Genomic DNA, 23887 nt, shown 5'->3' on the forward strand with positions numbered 1-23887 from the left:
AATCCGGTATTTCCTCTTCTAGCTTCACTGTAGATTTAGGCTTTTGACGATACTGCTTCACGAGAGTCACTGCTTTGACAATAGATTCGAGCATTTCTCTTGATTTAAGTCCAGTCCATGATACAAGATCGTCATCGCTTCCAAAGGAGATCGCTGAGATACGCTTGACTTTAAGTTTATCCAAATCCGTAGTGTCTACCTGAACTGCTTTCTCTACTGTAGAAACACAGACTTCGGGATGATCTGCACATTCAGCATCGATGGCAAGATCTGAAAGGTTTGGTGTATCATGTCTCTGGCCCATCGCTGCCCCAACTTTGGCACGGTTTGCAGCACGTTCAGCACGGCCCTCAATAAGTCTTTCCCTGGCTTCGCTGATGGGAGGTTGTGGCAAATTCAAGTCGGGAACTGCTGATGGCCTAAGAATTAAGCGATCAGTGGCACGGCTTGTTGCTATAAAAAGTTAAATAATAATAAAAAAAATTATAATATTATTGCTTCAAGGCGTGTATTACACTTCATACTTGGAGAGTAGAAGTTCGACACGGTGAAATGGAGGCTACGGGAGGATTTTGTAGGTTCTATCTTTAGCCGTAGTCGTTGGATACAGTCTAGATACCGCGATTTGTCCGTTTTCGGAGGGAAGGCATGAAAAGAAATTCCGGGGCGATATCTCTACTTACATCCGGGGACGACACAAACAATACGGCTTTTGAATTTTGCAGATTGTTCGGAGTCAGCTTCAAGCAAATTTCGTCCGACTTGCATGTTCTCCGGGCAATTTGCGCAGCTTTTGACGTCCATATTTCACACGTTCTAAGGAAAATATTTTGAAAAATATTAGAGCACTGATTGAATAAAAGCCAGATCTTTGTATTTTAGGTATTTTATGAACACTAAGCGGATATTTTTATATTAAATTTCATTAATTCGGTTTACCTCTCTCGCAGGTAGATTGACAGAGGGTGTACTTCAACGGCCTTTTTTTCACTACTAAATGACAATAAATTTTGGTTCGGAGCATCGAAACTATTTCTCAACAATTTCCACTAATTGTAAGATAAACACGGTACAAGTTTTCGAGAAATCAATATATTAAATACAGAGAAAATATGCAACGGTTTGTTTACATATTTTTCACTCACACGCGAAACTTTCATAAGTGCACCATGCACCAATGACTTCGATTACCGAGGTGAGGTATATGGTAAACTTGGTATCAGGGATGCCAGGTGATTTTTTTAAATATCTTCACATGGTACGTAAAAATGAAGCCGTATGGCACCCGCCATGTTTTTGGTGCCAACCAAGGCGCGTAGAAGTATATCCTAAGGTGGGCCAACTTGCTAAAACCCAGCCGGGTGCTATGATTGATGCTAGGATCGTTAGCAAAATCTCAAGCAGAACTGTCAGTGGGATACCCAATTCATATGAAAACAAGGGGAAAATGTCAGTGGGATACCCGATATGTTGGCTCCTGTCAGTTCAATGGGGGTTCTCTAAAGACGTCATCCGGCTGCTAAAACCACTCTTCAGCCATCTTGGAAGTCTACTGTGTTTTGTTTGTAAACAAAACACAATACGCTTGTGCCCAAGCTCGCTTGTGATCAGTCTGTCTCTTTCACGATTTAAGGAAATAACTCCCGTTCTGCTTTCTTCCGTACTGTTTTCATATACCGCTCCCCTATCCCACTTAGTGACGAAACGGCCTCACCTAGTACCATAGACCCGTCTTGGTGCCAACCAAGACGGGTCTATGGTACTAGGTGAGGCCGTTTCGTCACTAAGTTGGTTAGGGGAGCGGTATATGAAAACAGTACGGAAGAAAGCAGAAGGGGATTTTTTTCCTTGAAGTGTGAAAGAGACAGACTGATCACGAGCAAGCTTGAGCACAAGCGTATTGTGTTTTATTTACAAACAAAACACAGTAGACTTCCAAGATGGCTGAAGAGTGGTTTTAGCAAGTTGGCCCACCTTAGGAATACTTCTACGCACCTTGGTGCCAACATCTCAAACGTCAAACGTATTTGTTTTCTTCAAAACAGCGATCTGCGTTGATACCATTGAGCTTCGTTTACTAGTTTAGGGGAGCGTCAAAGAATAGCTGATTTTCAGTCGGAATGAACGTTTTCAAAATTAAAATTATGAATGAAAATTAGCTTTTCCATATCAAATTAGTATTCTATTCAAAGTAAAAACATTTTTGTTTACAGTTGGGGAAAAAGTCTCATACAAAAATTGTTTATGGAGACAACTTTATATTGTGAATTTACTTGACAGTTGGATTCTGAGGTAATTTCCAGGGGTACGACTAAAACGTCAAGTCGCTCATATTGCCAGTGTACCCAATATTGCTGCGGTTCACTGACATTTTGGTTCAATCAATTACTGTTGTTTACAACTCGGTCCGGTTATATAGTCGAATAGTGGCTAACTTTAAACTCCATGTTAAATGTGAACACCTCCATGTGAAACTGAAATATGAAAATCGCTCATGCAGTTAGAATAAAGCAGCGCATTTTTCGATTTCAATCCTCGTAAATGATAGGTTAATAAACGAATGACGCCATATTGATTTTGATTTTGGGTAGCCTATATTTAATTGATGTCTAACCCCTGGTAATTTCAGCTTCCTATTTGAATCGTCGCTTTTTATGAGGGGTGATTCAATTCATGGAAAAACCTCACTGATCACCCCTTCAACTTTCTTTCAAATGTGAAAACACAAATCAAAACAAACCGCGGATTAATTGAACAGGTGAAATAGTTTACAGAAATACAGGTTTGAAGTTGAATTTTATGGTTGAATTGAAATAATTTTGCTGATTTTTTTTGTAATAATATTTTTATCTAGTTTTACAGAACATGGATGATGCTCCAAACGAGTTTCGTGGTGAGGACGTCGAATTCTGTGATTTGGAGTTTCTGGAGTTAGTATATAATAGTGACGGCTATGAAAATACTAAGGGAAACGAGAAATCTTCCGAAATAGTAAAAAAAATATAGCATCATTGCTATCCAACAGTAACTCTAAGGCAACCAGTGATACAAAGACCCTATCGTTATTTTAGGATTCGATGGAAGATACAGCTGCAAATGAAGGATCTAGAGAAATGGCTGCACGAAAACACGTCACCATTAATCTATCAGCAACGGAATACAGAAATAATCGATTTCATTTTGTTGGAATATTTTACTTTCGTTTGTTTCGATCACAACATTTGACGGATCCGGTATACAAATGAGATGTGTATGGACGTTCACTGTCCGAATTACGCCGGTGTGTCTCTCCAAGTCGTTGTTGAACATGTTGAGGCCGAAAAAGATGTAAGATGGGCAGTCCAACAGACTCCGGATGTGACTGATATTGAGAAATACATTGTTCTGAAATACGGGAAGACAAAAAAGCTATACACATTTCATGATCTGAGTATGAACAAAAAGTTGTCGAAATGGCGTGGAAGTGAAGTTGGAGTCCACATATTTAAACATTCCATTGCGATTACATCACATACATTATGGCAAATTGTGAGCAAGAATTTACTGCACTTCGAACAAAAGACAAAACAGGACCGCCAGCCACGCAGGAAATTTTCGATTTCGACGTCATGGTCTGCAAGTGGCTTATAATATTAACGAGAGTATTTCGTCATCTATTGATATTTTTTGTGAACGAATTGACTCTCTCGTAATCAATGTTTCGTGAGTGAGAAATTCTCGTTCATTGTTGGACGCAATGAACTCTTCGCTGCCGCCAGACGAAAACGAATTCAGCAGAAATTTAGCATCCAAAGTTACAGATGCTAACGATAATAATCATTTAATTTTGTGTGGCATATCAAACGCGATGTCAATAGAGCTTAACTTAGCGCTTAACCTGTTACGGGTTAGTACCATTGCCCACCACCATTAGCGCAACAGTATGTAGCCGTTAAACGGGTAACGCTTCAACGCATACTCACACATAGACACGAGCCGAATATCTGCTCCTCCACATCACATCATTCCCACACTCTTTCATCGATACTTCACGAGGTAAGTTGCACATTTGGCGATCCTGCCATTTATTTAAAGTGAAACAAATGGAATCTTTTGTGTGAATTTTCAAATAAAAGGGGCCGCGCTTATAACAAGTGAATTGTGCAACCGCATTGCTAATGCATTCCGAAAAAGCCGGAAGTATGCTTGAATTGTTCTAAAACGACAACTGAGAAAAATGCAAAACTACAAAGCTGCTGTAATCGTTCAAAACGAGGCCATTGTAAAAATGCAAAACTGCAAAGCTGCTGGAATCGTTTCAAAACGACGCGTGAAATAATGCTGAATTGCAAAGCTGCTGCAATCGTTTCAAAACGATGCCATTGTGTAATGCAAAATTGTAAGCTGTTTCGTTTCAAAACGAAACCATTGGAAAATGCAAAATTGCAAATTTGCAGCAATCGTAGCAAAACGACGCCATTATAGAAAAATGCAAAATTGCCAAAGTAATCGTTTCAAAACGACTCCGTAGAAAAAGGTGCATCTACTGCAGTCAATCCATATCGACGCCATGGAAAAAATGCAAAGAAAAATTTAGCCCAAAACGATGCATAAAAATTATTTGGCTAATTACTTTACAGCTCTTTTTAGCAATGGTTTATTAACTGGTGTCTAATAGCTGATATTAAGTATGCTGCATATCGCAAATCAAAACACGTAATCTCTACAACATAATTCCGAAAAGCTTGAACTATGGCATACGACGGAAAGTACGTTCTATCGAAAGAAAGATACGAGACGAGAAACAAGCATCCCAGCGGCATCGTTAGAGGTACGAGTCTTGATGATAGCAGTGAATTTTCAGCGCAGTGGGAGCATCTACGAAGAAGCTTTAGATGAAATCAATGTTAACGATCGGTGTTTCCAGTGATGTCTACGAGCCCACATAGAAAACCAAAAAACTCAGGCAAATCATGAATCGAGCCACAAAAACCGGCAATGGAAGCAACACGAGCGAATGGGTGAAGTAAACCCGGAAAAGTTTTTTGGTGATTTCTTGACGGCTATCATCACACTTCTCAAGTGTCCTGTTTTTACTGGCAGCTTTCCACAGTCGATGGTTTCCGAAGTCGATCAAAGCCAGAACTTTAGCCATGAGCAATCAAGAGCCCAGAATTACTAAACGACCGTACATCCACAATGCAGCAAGCCTTCCCCCAGCTGTATTCGAGAATATTGCGTATATTGCTATGCGACTTTCAAGATTAATACCGTGAACGATTTACGCTCGATAACGGGCAGAGTTGCCGAACACCTATCATTCCAGAATATGAAGCAGCCACTCGCGACGAAGCCTTCAATGCAGGGACAATCGAACAAGCGCTCGACATAAATATACTTCTGGTTGATTCGAGCTACGGAGCAGAACAAGAACATACTCTTCAGCAATGATTGCAATGGTGATTGTAATTTTAATTAACATTTAGTTTTTTTTTGAGAGAGGGGAAGATGTGTGGCATATCAAACGCGATGTCAATAGAGCTTAACTTAGCGCTTAACCTGTTACGGGTTAGTACCATTGCCCACCACCATTAGCGCAACAGTATGTAGCCGTTAAACGGGTAACGCTTCAACGCATACTCACACATAGACACGAGCCGAATATCTGCTCCTCCACATCACATCATTCCCACACTCTTTCATCGATACTTCACGAGGTAAGTTGCACAAATTTAGTACTAATTTTCCTGCATGGATTCAACTGATGAATAAAATTAAGAACATATTTATCATTTTTGTACTTTATTGACACATAACCGATGAATTGAATTCACCACCAGAGGCATAACCGCATTTTAAAAACAGTTCTGTGCAATTATATAAGGTAAATTTGGTAAGCACGGCTTGAACAGCACTCGATAGTGGCATATACATTCTTTAAAGTTCTCTGCAAATATCTCTTAATTAATCCAAAAACAACTTCAATTGGATTGTAAAATGGACTGTAAGCTGATGAAAAGAGAGGAATTATTCCCAAAGAGCGCAAATATTGTATGATATTCACATCACAATGAATGCGAGCACCGTCCATCAACCACACCGAAAATTTATCTGGATATGATCGTACATTACCATTGAAAAGAGCCATTTTTCGACAGCAATCGAAACAATTTTGACGCGTGAATGTACCCTCTGTTTCAAAACTTTCTACTATGCCAGCTTGCCCTAAAAGCAGAGACACGAAATTCGTGGCTTCCTACTTGGCCACGAATTTCGTGTCTCTGCTTTTTTACAAATATTGACGATGTGCTGATTGAGACTCCAAACTGCATGATGAACTGTTAGCAAGCTTCGTCGATAGGATTTTTCTGGTTCAGGTTTATCAATCAAGTTCCTTTCTACATCAACATCAAACTTTCTAAAAGTACTCTGACGTTTGCTACGAGTTATTATTCCTTCTCGTTCATATCCCACAATCCAGGAACTGATGCTTGATTTGGACTTCTTGTAGATTGTACTTAGCTGTGATCGTGATAATCCTAGGAAGTAGTAGCCATACAAACAATGATATTTTTTGTTGATGTTAGCCCGACGATGCTGAACGTTTTCAATAATTGATTTTTCCATGCTGCTATTAATCGAAAATACTGACGAAATACAAGTAATTAGCAATAACGATAATTAGATTTGTCATTTTTGACATGTTTAGCTGTCAACGGCAAACGCGACAATTTTTACGACCGTTTCAAACGCGACTGTTTCGAACCGTCGTGTCCAGTTAGGGAATAGACGCACAATAAGCAAAACAAAAAAATCTATCAACATTTTTTCTGAAGTTTAATTTGCCTAGTATGTGTGCTCCCATTTGATTAAACATGCTCTCAACTTTTTCGCGATATTCGTTATAAAATCTAGGGAATGTGAAATTCCCTAAATGCTTGCTTCAAGCAAGACTTTGTTCACGCACCTGTGGATGGTAAGAAAATAAAAGGTTGTTGGCTTACCGTGGTGCTGACGTGAGTTGCTCCACAGATATTCACAAAACCTTATTTATTCGATTACACACTTGAACTAACTTAATTCTACAAAACTTAAAGTTTATAATACATTTCTAAGCCTAGCTAAAAAGAGAGAATCAATCTCCCTTTCCTACTCATTCAGATAACCAACCACGTGGTTATCTGCTCCCTGTTCTCAGCGTGGGATTTTTCCCAGTTGTTTCCTTTTCAGATAACCAAAACATATCGGTTATCTGTTATTCTATCTTGCCGCGTGGAACCTTTTTCCACTTGTTTACGGCCCTAATCTTTCTCTTCCCTTCGCACTTCGTGCTGTAAGGGACGAGACCTAAACAAATAAATGCGCTTCTCGCATACATTACCGCTAGACGACATCAGACTATAGATCGCCAACACGTTCAAAACTTTTTGGGCGGAAAAATGGTCCGTTGAAGCGACGCTGTTCCTCCGGAAAATCAAAGGATCCATCACCAGATTCGAAGACGTCAAAACGATGAGAGAGCAACGAATCTTATCCAGGTTAAGAACCGGCCACTGCAACATGTCACACAACTTCAACAGAGGACCCTTTCATCCCCTTTGTGACTTGTGCGAGGTTCGCAATTCAGTCGAACACATCCTCTGTATTTGCCCAAAGTATGAGAACCTCCGGAACTTACACGGGATCAGCGGGAGCATTCGAGATGTGCTTGGCGACGACCCTTCACAAACTACTGCACTGCTCTGTTTTTTGAAAGATGCCGATCTGTACTTTAAAATTTGAACAAAAAACTTGTGATTAAATCGAAGATCCTTGTTCCTTCCCCTTCGCGATAAGGGGAACAAGAACAGTCGGCATCTTCGAGTTGTGCGGATTCCCCATCTGTGGCCTGGGGCCATGGCAAGCGGACATCCTCGTCAAACCAGGGGAAAAAAAGCTCAAATGCGTAGAAATTCTCGTGACGAAATCTGTTTTTGTTTTATTGTTTTATTGTTAATTGCTTGTCCGTATGTGCTTGTAAAATGAATAGTAAGCGCACATCGCGGCATGGTTTCGGCCGTTTTTACTGAGACGAACCAGCCCAGGAGGCTGAAAGTCTCAAAAATAAAGAAAAAAAATATCTCGCTTACATTACTCATCACCTCTCGAGTGGCCCATATTGAGTGCTCTTGTCTAGGGTCTTATCTAAAAACATTTTCTTTCTTGTTTCCATCTTTCCTGCCGGCATCTGTATTTACCGTAGAAAGAGGACCTAGACCTTAGCGGGTTATTGTTTTATTTTTTCTTAGCTTTGATTGTGGTGCTCAAATTGCACTACTGCTTATCGCATTAGCATTCGTAGACATACGACTCGCTTTATCTGTTTAGTTATTTTTGCGGATAAGAATGTAAAAACTAGACCGTTCAGGTTGGGTGTTAGAAGACTAATGAAAATTTTATTCAAATCAATAAACTACGTTGCTACGTTATATATAACAGAAGTACATTTCGTTGGTTACATTTTAGGCAATGTCTACTGCGATCACAACACTCCTCCTTAAGCAACCAATTAACCTTTTATTTTCTTCCAGCTTCCGGATTGCCAGGGCCTTTGTGAACCCATCAGCGGGCTGCTGCTTCGTGTTCACATATCCCAGCTCCACTACTCCTTGATCCAGGACATCTCGGACGAAATGATACCTGATGTCTAGATGATTTGTTCGTGGATTGTACCCTTGGTTCTGAGCGATACAGATGGCTGATTGGTTGTCACATCGGATGGGAATCTGATGCATGCCGAAAATCTGCAACTGGAACTGGTGCCACCAAAGTGCTTCCTAGACTGTGCGGGAAAGCGCGATATATTCCGCTTCGCACGAGGACAATGCGACTGTTGGTTGACGTTTGACGTTCCACGACACAGCTCCTCCCATGAACGTAAAGACGTATCCGGTGGTGGATTTTCTGGAGTCCGGTTCTCCTCCCCAATCGGCATCTGTGAAGCCAACCAAGCCTGTGCTATTCTGCTTCGAATACGTTATACGGTGCGAACGCGTGCCTTGCAAGTACCTCGTGATACGCTTGACAGCGTTCCAGTGGCTACGTCCGGGAATCGCGTTGAATTGGCTGACTTGGTTTACTGCGAAACTGTTGTCCGGCCGCGTTGCCTGCGCCAGATAGGTGAGACACCCCACTGCCTCCTGGTAAGGAATCTCTTTCATTTCGCGCATCTTCTCCTGTGTCGCCGGAGACATGGACTTGTCCAGTTTGACGCTCGCCTCTGCTGGTGTCGAAACTGGGTTACAATTCACCATGTTGAACCGTTGCAAAATACTGTCGATGTAGTGCTCCTGATCTACCCACAGTTTGCCGTTCTTTCTGTCACGCGTGATCCTTAGTCCCAGGCAGAAAGAAGCTTCACCAAGATCCTTCATTCTGAAACGGTTGTGAAGGAACGATTTCAACATTTGCTTCAGCTTGGCATCATTGGTAAAGATCATGAAATCGTCCACGTAAATAGTGACGAAAATCATTTTCTCACTGCTGATCCGGAAATACAGGCACGGATCAACCTTTGATTGGTTCAGTCCGAACTCCTTCAGCGCGTGATCCAGCTGGTTGTTCCACAGACGGCTTGGCTGTTTCAGCCCATAGAGTGCCTTCCGTAACCGACAGACTTGCTTCGAGGTGCCAGCAAATCCTTTCGGCGCCTCCATGTAGATGACCTCGTCCGATAGCTTGCCTTGAAGGAACGCAGTGACCGCATCCATCTGCTCCACATCGAGGTCATGCTTCACCGCCAGCGCCAGCAGATAACGAATGGTGGAATACCGTACTACGGGGGAATACACCTCGTCGTAATCGATCCATTCAGCGCCTCTTCGTAGGTTTGAGGGTCATCGATCGATGTCTTGGAGCACACCAGTGTGGGCTGGGGGGAAACAACTTCGCCAGAAAACGAACTATAGGTAACGTAATCAGAATACTTGCCTGGAATTCGGCGATCCCGGTCGCTGCGCCTAAACCCTTGCTGCTCAACAGCTGGTCTACCAAATTGCGACGGGAGCGCAGGTTCATTATCGGCGTCAAGGAACTCGGGATCACTTGAATCGCTATCGGATGTTGCAGTTTCTTCAGCTTCATCATCGTCGACATCCGGTTCATCACGGACGTTCGACTCGTCGATTGAATACAGCTCCGTGAACTGTATCTGCTGCTGACTCTCGCTTATCTCGACCAATTGTTGCGGTTCTCCCTCTTGAACAATGACGACGTCGCGGCTGATCCGGATGTCACGCTTGACCGGATCGTACAATCGATACCCCTTGGTATCGTCAGCATATCCCACGAAAACTGCTTTTTGGGATTTCACGTCGAACTTCTTCCTTCTTTCCTTCGGAACGTGGACAAGCGCAAGCGATCCGAAAACCCTCAACTGTCTCAAATCGGGTTTCTTACCGGTCCAAGCTTCTTCTGGTGTTGTTTCGATGGACCTCGTCGGGCTTCTATTAACGAGGTACGCTGCTGTCGAAACCGCCTCGGCCCAAAATTCCTTCGGCAGGGGCGAATCACTCAGCATGCTTCTGGCCTTCTCGATGAGTGTGCGGTTCATTCTTTCCGCTACACCGTTTTGCTCAGGGGTATACGGACAAGTTTTCTCGTGGCGCACTCCATCTTTCACCATGCTGCTTCTGAAGGATGCATTTACGTATTCGGTCCCGTTATCCGTTCTCAGAACCTTGAGTTTCCTTCCGGTTTGGCGCTCACTCATGGCGTTGAAACTTTCATAAGCTCCAAATGCTTCTTTCTTCTGTTCCAGGAAATAGAGGAAAAACCTTCCGGCTCGCATCGTCGATGAACGTCATCACGTAACGACTGCCACCGAGAGAAGGAACTTCGATGGGTCCAACCAGGTCCGAGTGGACTGAATCCAGTAGCCTTTCGGCTCGCGACTCACTGGAAGGAAATGGATTACGTGCATGCTTACCCTCGATACAAGCGATGCACTCTGGGATGACGTCATTTGCCAAGTCGATGCCGTCTGCCATCGTCGCAAGCTTTCGTAGACTTCGACGATTGAGGTGTCCAAGACGTCTGTGCCAAATTCCGTTACTCGGTGCCAGCAAAGCTTCCTCGTGCTTCTGGTTCAGCATATACAAGCCGCCTACCTGTGTACCAGATGCGATCACGTTGCCATTGCTCTCGCGAACTTCACACCTTTCGGCATCGAAGACCACCATCATTCCCTTCTGGTAAATCTTGCTAATCGAAAGGAGATTCGTGGCCAATTCCGGAATCTGAAGCACTTCCTTCACTTCGATGGGTCCTTCATTGAGCTTCAGCTTCACTTCGCGACAGACATCATGCTACCGTTGTTCGCCGTTCCCACTGGATGCGCCATTGGCTGTTGCTTCACAAATCCAGTTTCATTCCGAGACATGTGACACGTGGCCCCGGAATCAAAGTACCACTCCTTCTGGCTTACATCGCCCATCGCAAAAACGCTGCACAAAGCTTTGCCAGACGTTTTCGATGTATTTTGCTTCTGTGGACACTTCGCTGCAAAATGCCCACGCTTCTTGCAATTGTGGCACGTGTCGTCCTTCTTGGACGCACCATTTTTGCTTCCACGCCGTCTTGAACTTGAATACAACGCTCCGTCTCCACCGGCGGTTTTGGGTCCGTTCTGCAGCTTCACATCTTGCAAAATTTTTGCTTTCACCACGTCCGACGTCAACGCACTGCCGGATGCCTCGAGCCCCATAATCATGGGTTCGTAATGGTCCGGAAGCCCCATCAGCAACAACGCAGCCAGCCATGAGTCGTCGACCTTGAATCCGATTCCCGCAAGTTTGTGTGCCGTGGACATCAATTCATCGACGTACGACTCCACGCTGCCGCATTCGTTCAACCGAATCGATGTTAGCTTTCTCAGCAACCCGATTTTCCGTGTCAGACCATTGTCCTGGAAAGCATTATGCAGCTTCTCCCAGGCTTCCTTGGCGTCCTTCGCGTCCTGGACCAGACTGTAGTTGGTCGTCTCCAGACTCAAACAGATCGTGGCCATCACTCGTAAACTCGTTCCCGCGTCGACTTGATGTCCTTCCGGCGGCGACACAGCGTTCCATGATCCCTCGCGGATGAGCGTCATCTTCATAGCGAACGCCCACGTGGTGTAATTTTTTCGTCCCTTGAGCCTCTCGATAAACGATAACGAAACTCCGCTGATTCGTCCGCTCCCAGCAGCTTGTACTCCAGCAGCAGGAACTCCAGCACCGTTTCCATTGCCGTCTCCTCCGTGGCTCATCTTGGGTTGACTAATTACTTCTTTAAAAAAATCTTCTTTCTTCCGGCTATGACCTGTCCTGGGCCCATAACTTTTTGCGGATAAGAATGTAAAAACTAGACCGTTCAGGTTGAGTGTTAGAAGACTAATGAAAATTTTATTCAAATCAACAAACTACGTTGTTACGTTATATATAACAGAAGTACATTTCGTTTGTTACATTTTAGGCAATGTCTACTGCGATCACAACAGTTATGCTTTCCTAGTGCCATAAATCATGCGCGCTTATCGCTTGAACACATGCGTTCAGCGATTCAATTTGCCCAATTCTCGTTTGGGTTTTGTTATCTTTCTTTTGCCTAGCGAGCTAATCTCTGCGAAGGGAGAAACATGTATTTTGCTGGCTGATTTTTTTTAATTTTAATTGCGCCAAATGTGCTACAACTAAGTTTACATTGCGCCTGGAAGTGCTCCTATCAAATTATAATTTTTATGATTTGCTGGGTCCGTAACACGTTAAGTTGGTTTCCAACTTAGGTTGCCTAGTGTGTAGATGGCTTAATGGCAAGTTGTTACATCACAATTTGTGAGTCCAGGTACGAGGTCTATTATACGGGTTCTCATACTCTGTTGGAGCGAAGCCAGATATTTGACTCTTTCTGACAGGTAGAATTTGATCTACGTGTACTGGTGGTACTGATCTGGGTCATGCGAAACTAATACTTATGACAGACATACAACTGTACTAGCCTTGTGCTTCGAAAATTGTATGTCTGTCACCATGTACAGCGCTAGAACCATGCAAGCAACTCGGTACAATCGCTGTATCTGTACCGACCTGTTTCACCGTTGTACATGGCTACAGTTGTACTGTGCGCTGCACCATAGACGGTTAGTGGTGGGTAGCATGAACAAACCGAAACAAAACACTTGGTAAACGTTCTTTTCATTGACTTTCTCTTGGGTAAATAACTAAGATTGGAAACTTGTTTGTTGTGTTTGATAGTTTAGACGCTAACTATCAACCTTTTTCATTGAAATATGTGGTGAAAATTGTAAAAATTCTGATTGTCAGTTTGACATACGGTACAATGTACAACCAAAGTATGTCTGTCATGGTACGATGGTACCTGTACAACGCTATACACGTTCAACGCTAGTACAGCAGCTAAGTTTTGTTTTTTAGTCGTTACAACTCATTTGACGGTTATGAGTACATATAACAAACGTCACTTTTCATGGCCACCATTTGGAGTTCAAAAGAGTTAAAATAACAGTTTTTAAACAATGAAAAGAATAACATTAAGGAAAACAATTGTTCCGAACAATCACCGAAAAAATTTCCGAAAAAATTGTTGGCACTCCTCATCCGGGGCCAAATTTATGATAACTGAACCTGGTTTAACTGGGCGAACGTTAACTAGTCTTTGGCCCAGTTAAAAAGCAGGATTTCGTAAACAGTTGACTGTTATAGAGGCGAATGAACTGCAAAGTTTAAAGCCTCTTAGAAACAAAGAATCGAATCGAACAGTTGACGTCAGTTTCAATTTGAAGATTTGCTGTGAGGGGCATTCGAATGAAATTTGAGATGTTATGAGAATTCACATCATTTTCGCTTGACAAAAACATTAATAAACTTTCAGAAGAATAATTTCCCAAATTTATATATCATACCTGTTGTCGCACTCAATGCAAAACTTCCAGTAGAAACCTTTAGTTTATCGAATTTCACGATCAACGCGAATCAAACAGTTCGTTGAAGTTCCTCTCGATTTTATTTGACGTTTTACGTTTTACGGTCCATTTAAAAAACAAATGTCGATAACTGGGTTTCCTTTCTGGTACAGTTACCGAATGATTACTGTATAGTAGAAACACAAAATCTATTGAATTTTAGATGATCGGTTTAGGACAAATAAATAATAATTACCTGCCCAACAGAAAAATGTTCAGTATTGGAATACATGACGAATTAAAATACAATTCTTAAAATAGGTAAAACATCATTTCAGTCCTACATTTTATTGAAATAATAGATAAGATAAATTGCAACATGCAATGTACTCACGAGAGATAATATATAAATGCAGATCTATGAAATCAAAAGTTTATATAGAAGATTGCAAAGTATTTACTTCCATTACTTACATGAAAAATATATGGATGTTGAATGACATATAAAGCATAAAATTTATGTTCCACACTAGTCCCAAAATAGGAGCTATTCTCGTTGCTGTGCGTGAGTATTGAAGTTAACGTTTACTGGTTGCTGAACTCCAGTAACTCTCTTTGTTCTCTTGGTTGCGATTAAAACTACCTCTGAGTAAGAGACAACTGTGTGTGAGAGAGAGAGAGTGATAATGAAATCTAGTGAGAATGTAGCGTGTAAGCTACAAGTCTAAAGTTCAACATAAACACATTTTGAAGTGGTTTGTCTCTCAATCGGCTGATCGTACGCGTACTGATAATAACTGACGAATCGAACAAGCGGCTAGTTTTGATTCAGCTTTGTGAAGAACACGCGATAAATCCGAATATGAACTCAAATTTGATTCGTGCAGTTATCATGGGCGCTCCCGGCTCAGGTAAAGGGACAGTGTCGGCGCGATTAGTGAAGACATTTAACATGCACCACATCTCCAGTGGCGATTTATTACGAAGCAATATCGAACAGAAGACTGAGCTGGGCAGAATTGCAGACAAATACATCAAAGAAGGAAAACTTGTACCAGACGTTTATATAACTCAATGTATTTTGGGCGAACTCGATAAGATTAGAACTAGCTCGTGGCTGCTAGACGGATTTCCGCGCACACCAGAACAAGCCGAAGACTTGTGGCAGGCGGAAAAGATTGACACCGTTATTAACTTGGATGTCCCTTTCGATGTGATAATTGATAGACTAAAGAGCAGGTGGGTACATCTGCCGAGCGGGCGAGTTTATAACATCGGTTTCAATGATCCAAAAGTACGGGGAGTGGATGATATCACCGGTGAACCGCTCAGCCAGAGACCTGATGACAACCCAGCAGCAGTTAGGAAACGGTTGGAGATTTACGATGCCTGTACGAGACCCTTGAATGAGTACTTCAGAAAGAAGGGTGTACTGGTTACGTTCAGCGGAAGGACAACTAATGAAATTTGGCCAAATGTGAAAAAATATTTTGATGGGAAATTCCGATGATTTTCAATAAGCACAAAACAATTTTACTGTGATGTATGACGAAGCGTAAGAAATGCGAGAGAGAACTGCCGAGAACATGCCGATGTGGAATTGTAAAAAATGGATTGCGGTAGAATTGAACATAATTCAATGCACAAGTTGTAACTAGGGGAATAATGAGACTTGCAAGTTAAATATCATATATATTGGCATTCCTAAAACTTATATAAGACAAATTAATATTATTATTAGAACAGTTCAAATTTTTTGATGCATACACTATATATTCTTCGTTCGACGAATGAACAGTAATAAAATGACTATTACCATAATTGTTTATTCAATTAGTTTTTCATCCGTTTTGTTGTCTATTGAAAGGGCTTCACAAAAAGTTCAAATTTACTTGTGAATTACTCCACACTTCAAATATATTGCCTAATGCTTATTTTTTTGAAAATTTTACTATTCATCGCCGATGTGGTCAGATCCTCCACATCGTCCTTCAGTCAGATTTATTATATATAACAGGTCTTGTTGAAACAGATTTATTATATATAACACCGTCTTGTTGAAACCACATATAATTGATTTAAGGACCTTCCAATGCTGGCCAATAATAGTAGCATGAAATAGCATGAAAACCACACCAAATAGTACTTAATTGTGGATGCAATGGTGTTTCTTGAAGTACATGTGAACTTGCATCTGACCAATAACGCAAATTTTGCTTCTAGACAAAGCCAATTAGCCAAAAATGAGTCCCATCACTGAAGATGATTTTGTGATGAATGTGACCATTTTTTTTCAAGATTCACCAGAGCCCAATCGGAAAAGTTTCAGCGTTTCATATAGTCAAGTGGTTTTAGTTTTTGAGTCAATTTGATCTAATAAAGTAGCCCAAGATCTTCTCGCCAAATACGCCACAATGGAGTTGGGAGATGCCCAGTTCTTGAGAAAGCCATGCAATTGACTGATTTAGGTTATTTCGGATGGATTCACTTGTGGCTACGATATTTTTGTTGCTCGTTGGCACGGGAACATCCAACAGCGAAAATGTAGACCCACAATTGGTCACTAAACTATGCACAGCCTGCCTGGAATCTTCAACTCGATCTATATAATATTCCATTAAGTCCGGTATATTGCAAGAGCTCCCCAAAGTGCTCCACTGCTATTGGTACAACTACGTTCCTCTTACTTCAATATACATCTGAACATTATTGAAGCTCTCATTCCTAATCCAAATTTCAATTCGAATCATGAAATACGCCTTTTTTCTCCTTAGATGGCACTAACGTTCCTAGAAGAACTTCGCCTTTTCAATCATATTTAATTAGTAGTACATAGTTGAGATTTCTCAGTCAAACAATGCGTATCAATTCTGTTTCTATCCCGAGAACACGCCTGTACCAGTAAAAGCCGGAACTTTTATGATGGAAGTGTCCAGACCACAATGTTTCTGAGGTTGTTGACTGTGTTTGGAGGTGTGAGGTATGGCTCTACAATTAGCATCTTCAAAAAGTTAGCATAATTATTAATTAGTAGTAATGTACGGGCTGTTTCCTTTTTTATCTGGTGAATTTGAATTTTCTGAAGCGATGTGTCGCTTGATATTTATTAATTTCATCTTGTCCTAATACCTTCAGAACCCTTTGTGAATCTGCTTGACCACATTGGCGGAATGTAAGATTCTCGTACATTTTTCTGCATTACATACTTGGTTTGTACCAAGATTTGTTTACACAATATACATTTTATTTGTTTGTTTACATCAGAAACGTTTTAGACGTTTACCTGCATGGACTAGATTTATAGGTGGTTCAGATGTTTAATGGCAATATAAGGTGGGAAGATTTTTCACAAAACAAAATCTGTGACGTCACCGATTTTGCTTATGCTACCGCGCGTCCACATTATAACAGGGGTATGACTAAAACGTCAAATCCCTCATATTGCCAGTGTACCCAATATTGCTGCGGTTTACTGACATTTTGGTTCTGACAATTACTGTTGTTTACAACTCGGTCTGGCTATATAGTCAAATAGTGGCTAACTTTAAACTCCATATTGAATGTGAACATCTCCATGTGAAACCGAAATATGAAAATTGCTTATGCAGTTAGAAATAAAGCAGCGCAATTTCCGTGATTTCAACGATTTCAATCCTCGCAAATGGTATGTTGGTAAACAAATGACGCCATATTGATTTTGATTTTGGGTACCCTATATTCAATTGGTGTTTAACCCCTGCATTATAACGAATGATGCCGATCGGCCTGTACCGGGTGGCATATTCGGTTCGTTATGTAATGTGGACGCCCATCGAGGGCACGAAGCCGTCACGAATACACGAAGCACAATGCTGTGAACGCGAATTTACTTCGTTTTGTTTTGGTTCAATTTTCTTTGATCCGGACCGACTTGTTTCCGGCACATCGGCTAGCCCGGGTGGCACGTCCATGTCTTAGGTCCATACTTATTCGACTTTACCATAATGTGGCATAATGTGGATGCGTCTTTACGTTACTTTTCTTATAACAACCAGTACACAGGAAAAGTATTGTTATTAAAAGTAAAAATAATTGAATAGAAATGAAGGAGCCTCATTTTTTCAGAAATTAATGCTAGTGTTCAAAATCATAAGGGCTGAACTGATATTTGGACAGGAATTAAAATTTCAGTATTATTGAGGTGTTCTAAATTTAATTACTATTCAATTTTACTTCTCGTCAAATGTTTTTATGATTCTTAACGCTAGAATTATTTGAACTTTTTTTTTCTTTAAAACAATTATATCAATCTTCGAAGAATCGTGGCAGTATATATTGGAACCGACGAAGAATTTCATTATTTCGAATAAACGATTCCTGAATTTTCGATACCTTCGTCTCTTAGCTGCGTGTAGCAGGAATCTAACGTTACAAAATAATGAAAGTTTTGTGCAGGAGGATGCAGGAGTCTTTCTTGGGTGAAATTCTGGCTCGACAAGAAACGTGAATAAACAATGTCCGAGTCATAAAATCGTTTGTTCCTTTGATCGGAAAAACATTTGACAGATAATGCATGGGAGAAAAGATTCAAGATTTTTTTCATGCAAAATGCATTTAAAGGATAAATTTGATTGTCTCCGCATTACCTGAATTGAGACGAAAAGTTTTCTGCTTGCGTTAAAGTTTAGAAGAAGCATACAGCTAAAATAATTCAGTTGAAATAATTCAAATAAAATAAAACATTTTAGTTCGTGGCATGTTCTTTTTTTGATGATGAATGTAATGTGAAAAATATTATTAGCGAATATATAATTAGATTCTGTATAACCTCTTTCAACGTTATTTGTTGACACATTAAATTCCGTACCTTTTGAGTCTCAGATCAGGACTAGTTGTTATCCATTATTCCGTCAAAGGTGCCTATACATAACACCAGGTAAAGCAATCATGTGAAATGTACTCTCAGCCATATTGGAATTGCTGTCGGTATTGTTTACAAACAGCTGTGGTGAAAATCTCTGCTCAACGTTTGAAATTGTATAAAGAAGCGATATAAAAGTGTCGAATAAGAACTGATAGAAATGATTAGAACAACCACTGATCATCAGAACGCTGCCGGCGGCTCTCGGCAAACTGCTACGACGCCTATTCAAACGATGCCTCATATGTTCGGCATTCTCGAATTTATGTGAAAAAGAGAGAATGATGTTGTAGAATTTCATTCTCATTCAGTTCATCCACTACTCTCGCATGTGGAAATGTATAAATGGCGTATCCTAGCAATAACAAAACAAACAACCCCTGCCCCACAAACCATAAACCCCTTCCTACTGAATTGATGATGTTGCTTCCAGGGGTATGACTAAAACGTCAAATCCCTCATATTGCCAGTGTATAATATTGCTGCGGTTCACTGACATTTTGGTTCTGTCAATTACTGTTGTTTACAACTAGGTCCGGTTATATAGTCGAATAGTGGTTAACTTTAAACTCCATGTTAAATGTGAACACCTCCATGTGAAATCGAAATATGAAAATCGCTCATGCAGTTAGAAATAAAGCAGCGCATTTCTCCGTGATTTCAACGATTTCAATCCTCGCAAATGATATGTTGGTAAACAAATGACGCCATATTGATTTTGATTTTGGGTAGCTTATATACAATTGATGTCTAACCCCTAGTTGCTTAACCTGTTATACATATATAAGCACCTTGATTCAATCCTATTCTCCAGCTGTATGACACCCGCCATGTTTTTGGTGCCAACATCTCAAACGTCAAAAGTATTTGTATTCTTCAAAACAGCGATCCACGTTGGCGGCATTGTGCATCGTTTACTAGTTTAGGGGAGCGTCAACAAATAGCTGATTTTCAGTCGGAATGAACGTGTTTAAAGATTAAAATTGTGAATGAAAATTAGCTTTTTCATATCAAATTAGTATTCTATTTGAATTAAAAACATTTTTGTTTGCAGGTGGTGAAAAAGTCTCATACGAAAATTGTTTATGAAGACAATTTTATATTATAATGAAAAAAATCAGCAACAATTCTGGAATTGTATAACCATATGGTTCAATGAAAGTCAGAAATACGTGTTTCAAGTAATTAAATAACATTATGTGAAAATTTTCATTGAAATTTTAAAATTTAAAAACCGGCTTCGTGTCTTCTAATCTGATAGAGATTACACTAACAAGTTTGGGACACAAATGATGGCCCTAATTTGAACTCACCACCAGACACCATCTCGAATTACCAATTTACCACCATCTGACATATCGAGATGTCGATGATGGACTTTTACAGCAGAAGGATAGTGAGATATGCGATGACGATAGGTAGAGTGAGATAGTAATAATCGTGCTACACACCTGCTATTCTCATCCAAGGCGCTTATATCAATGTATAATATATATAGAGGCGCCTTCCCAGCAAACATTAAATCGCATAACAAGCGTATATATAACATCATATGCCCTAAAATTTGGTTGGCATATAATACGCCTAACTGGCATGTGCATGCAAAAGTGGAGGCCATATACATACATGGCAAATGCTTACCGAATTTGTTTGGATGAATATGCAACTTTGACCGGCTGTAATAGCGACTTTTACCATACTCATATACGATTTATTACAGATATAGAAAAAAAAACAAATGGCGCAAAATACTTTCGTGAAATGTTTATTATAGCCTCACGAATCGCCATTTTCATATATGAGTATTTATGTTTGTAGAAATAATAATTGTTTGATTGACTTGTGTTGAGAGTGGAATATGAATGTTTAAAATGACACAGATTGATGTTTGGTGAAAACTGCTCCGATATGGGTTCGAACTCCGGTCGTCTGGATTATCATCCACCAGCTATCTCGCGCGGCTATCTGCAATTTAATTCAACAGCGGTTAAAACTTTCGAGTGCATCAGCATTTCATTGACATTTCAATATGATGTAATATGTCCTTTATTAGGATCTAATATGATTTACTGTTTCATGATTTTCTTCAGCATGCAACACGATTTTCTACAGTACTGAATCGATTTAAATTATACGCTTATACGACACACAAACTGCATCAGCGTAATATACACATATGATGCGGATTAAATATATTTTACGACAATGTACATCATGAAATTGATGTTTATTATACCGATATGCGACTTAATTTGATAATGGTATATAAAATCGAGTTTTTACATTTTATGCGATTTCAAATATACACGATACATACTTTGATTGATATTATATGCGATTATGATTTATTCGGATTTCTTGTAAGACTTGGCACGCGCAAAATTATACGATTTAATGTTTGCTGGGTTGTTCTCATCTATATCCTAACCAAGGAGCTGGAATTGACAGGTGGTTCGTTTTCGACAGTATGATGATAAGGCATGGATGATGCGAGAGGGGATGAAAAATGACAGCGGCTTTTTTTGTTTATAAACAAAGTAGATCAAATCTTTATGCTACATAGCGGTCCCCACCAACATATACCTACGCTGGGCTGGTTTCAATCGAACTAGCTGTTGTGTCTCACAACCCGAACGATCAGGCGAGTCTTCAGCTAAAGCAGTACGGCACAAGCCCACCGGTTATTAAGAGCCACCTCTTTTATATACCCACTAGCAAAGCTCCCACAATCGCTGAGTTTCCAATCCCAGCAGCAACGGCAACAACCCTCACGTCCCGTAGAACAGCAATGCAGACAATAACTTGCAGCAGTCACCGAAACACTACAATGATGCCAACAGCGTAAACAAAACCAACATTTATGCGCAGCAAACACATAGCGGCATGCACTCCTCATTGCATGCCATTTGTTATCCTCTTTCTCGGAAAACTCTAGCCGTTCGTTTGGCCGCTGTCAATTCGAACTCAAGTAATGGCTGAACAGCAGTTCTGACATAACGTTCCACCTTATTATACCACCTTGATCCTAACCTTTCTCTCCTAGGTGACATCCCTATAGCAAAGAATCCAACAGGCAAGAAAAAAACAAAGGATCAAAACAAACGAGAAAAGTTACCATCCCCCGATCGATAGGTAGGTTGAGAAAATTTTATCTTTTAATTTCCTCCTAATAATTGGTTACGTGAAAAATAATCACTGTAGCATGAATTTTTGTGTTTCGATTTTTAGATCAATATTCTATCGACTGCTTCTCAATTGTTGCTCATTCGGTCCGCGCAACAGCTCGTTTCGAATGTCAGGATCAGGAGGTCGATTTTTTCAGAATCCGTTTCAGGATTATAACGGTGGCCAAGTCGTGAAAAACGATGACCATATCCGCGGATTGATCCAGTCGTACGTGAATCTAGTCGTAGACAACACGAAACCTGACAGAAATAGTGACCATAGGGGAGATTTATATGTGGGCGATGCTGGCATTGCTTTCATGTTCTTGAAGCTATACGAAGGAGGACTCTTTGGGGCGAATGCTTTGCAATATGCCAAACAGTATGTCGGCAGTGCGAAAGCGAAAGCTGTGCGCTACACAGGCCGAGCGGAGGAGAGATGTTCGTTTCTTTGCGGAAATGCAGGGATTTACGCGGTGTCTGCTGTTATTTGCCATAAGATGGGACAAAGGCAGGAGATGGATGAGGATCTGAGAAATTTTGCATCTGGGATAGCCGTTTGCAAAAAGATTGATTTCAATAAGAATGGAAGTGATGAGCTACTTTTTGGGAGAGCAGGATACTTGAGTGGAATTTATTGGCTGCATCAGACCATCGACAAAAAATTGTTCGCTCATGAAACGATGAACGCAATTTCCGGCGTTATTATTGAAAGTGGAAAACGTTACTCCGCTGCACATCGAAGTCCCATCCCGCTTATGTATCACTGTTGGGGAGACGAGTATCTTGGGGCGGCTCATGGGGTTTCTTCTATCATGCATATGTTACTCGAATCACCATTCCAAGGAAACCCTAACAGTAACGAAATGGCTGCTGTGCGAGCCACTGTCAATAGTCTATTATCGCTGCAGGATGCCGAAGGAAATTTTCCGGTAACCTTACAGGATTATTTACAACGAACTGGAGATGAAACACTCGTTCACTGGTGCCACGGCGCACCGGGGATAGTTTATCTTATGGCCAAAGCATATCTTGTTTTTAAGGACCAAAAATATCTACAATCATGCGTGCGTTGCGCGGACCTCGTTTGGCGTAAGGGACTGTTACGCAAAGGACCGGGCATTTGCCACGGCGTTGCTGGCAGTGGATACGTCTTCCTGCTACTATATAGACTGACCGCGGACCCCAAATACCTCTACCGGGCGATAAAGTTCATGGAGTTTCTGACTCACGAAGAGTTCATCCGGTATGCACGTAACCCAGATCGTCCGTTCAGTTTGTACGAGGGATACGCTGGTACTGTGTGCTTCCTTCTGGACTTACTGCGACCGGAGCGAGCCAGCTTTCCGTTTATGGATGTGTTCGAAACTAAGTGTTAGGTTATTGAATTCTGAACCCCTTTGGGTTTGGCGATGTTTAGATGTACTTCACGCGAATAAATTAATTTATTGATTCCTTTAACGACTCTGCACAGAAAATTGACTTTGTTTTAAATTATATATCACACGGTCCCAAATCTGTTATGATTAGGGTAGATAGGTCCAATATGACCAGGCGAGACGAAATGGGCCACCCTTCGTTTGGGTTTGTTATTGAACCAATGACACTTATTTTCGAATAATTGTGTTAGAAATACTCTACTTAAGTATCTCTGTGAAAACCGTATTTAAATTCCACTGTTTTATAAAGATATTGAAGGAAATCTTCCACTAACTGATAATCACGAAAACCATATAAAAAGCAGTGAATGAAATAAGCTCTGTACGCTTCATACTGATTTTTATTACTCTGATTTTTATATCAATTCGAACTGGTATTATTTCTGAACATTTCCACTGATTTATTGCGCTGCTTTGCCGTTTCATGTAAAATTCATCTCAACTAACATACCCTAAATTTTTTATT

The 23887-nt window shown here is 40.7% G+C and overlaps 2 protein-coding genes across 3 annotated transcripts; both read left to right on the top strand.

Moving 5' to 3' along the window:
- The first annotated feature begins 14639 nt into the window (after positions 1–14639).
- Positions 14640–16920, top strand: LOC129778913 (GTP:AMP phosphotransferase AK3, mitochondrial). Its single transcript, XM_055786092.1, has one exon. The coding sequence runs from the start codon at positions 14781–14783 to the stop codon at positions 15426–15428; it is 648 nt and encodes a 215-aa protein (XP_055642067.1). The 5' UTR covers positions 14640–14780; the 3' UTR covers positions 15429–16920.
- Positions 16921–21341: 4421 nt separating this feature from the next.
- LOC129776836 (lanC-like protein 3 homolog) lies at positions 21342–23447 on the top strand. Of its 2 annotated transcripts, none has more exons than XM_055782721.1 (2): positions 21342–21950; positions 22047–23447. In XM_055782721.1, exon 2 carries the CDS (start codon positions 22111–22113, stop codon positions 23359–23361), a length of 1251 nt encoding a protein of 416 aa, XP_055638696.1. In that variant the 5' UTR covers positions 21342–21950; positions 22047–22110; the 3' UTR covers positions 23362–23447. The 2 variants fall into 2 exon arrangements, with proteins under 2 accessions (XP_055638696.1, XP_055638695.1); XM_055782720.1 differs by having other exon boundaries at positions 21871–21950; positions 22020–23447.
- The last annotated feature ends 440 nt before the right edge of the window (positions 23448–23887 follow it).

The sequence above is a fragment of the Toxorhynchites rutilus genome, chromosome 3, assembly GCF_029784135.1.
Source record: "Toxorhynchites rutilus septentrionalis strain SRP chromosome 3, ASM2978413v1, whole genome shotgun sequence".
NCBI classification, from domain to species: Eukaryota; Metazoa; Arthropoda; class Insecta; order Diptera; family Culicidae; genus Toxorhynchites; species Toxorhynchites rutilus.

Excerpts from the sequence above, each read along its gene's own strand:
- LOC129778913 (XM_055786092.1), top strand. The coding sequence starts at position 14,781 with ATGAACTCAAATTTGATTCGTGCAGTTATCATGGGCGCTCCCGGCTCA.
- LOC129776836 (XM_055782720.1), top strand. The coding sequence starts at position 22,021 with ATGAATTTTTGTGTTTCGATTTTTAGATCAATATTCTATCGACTGCTT.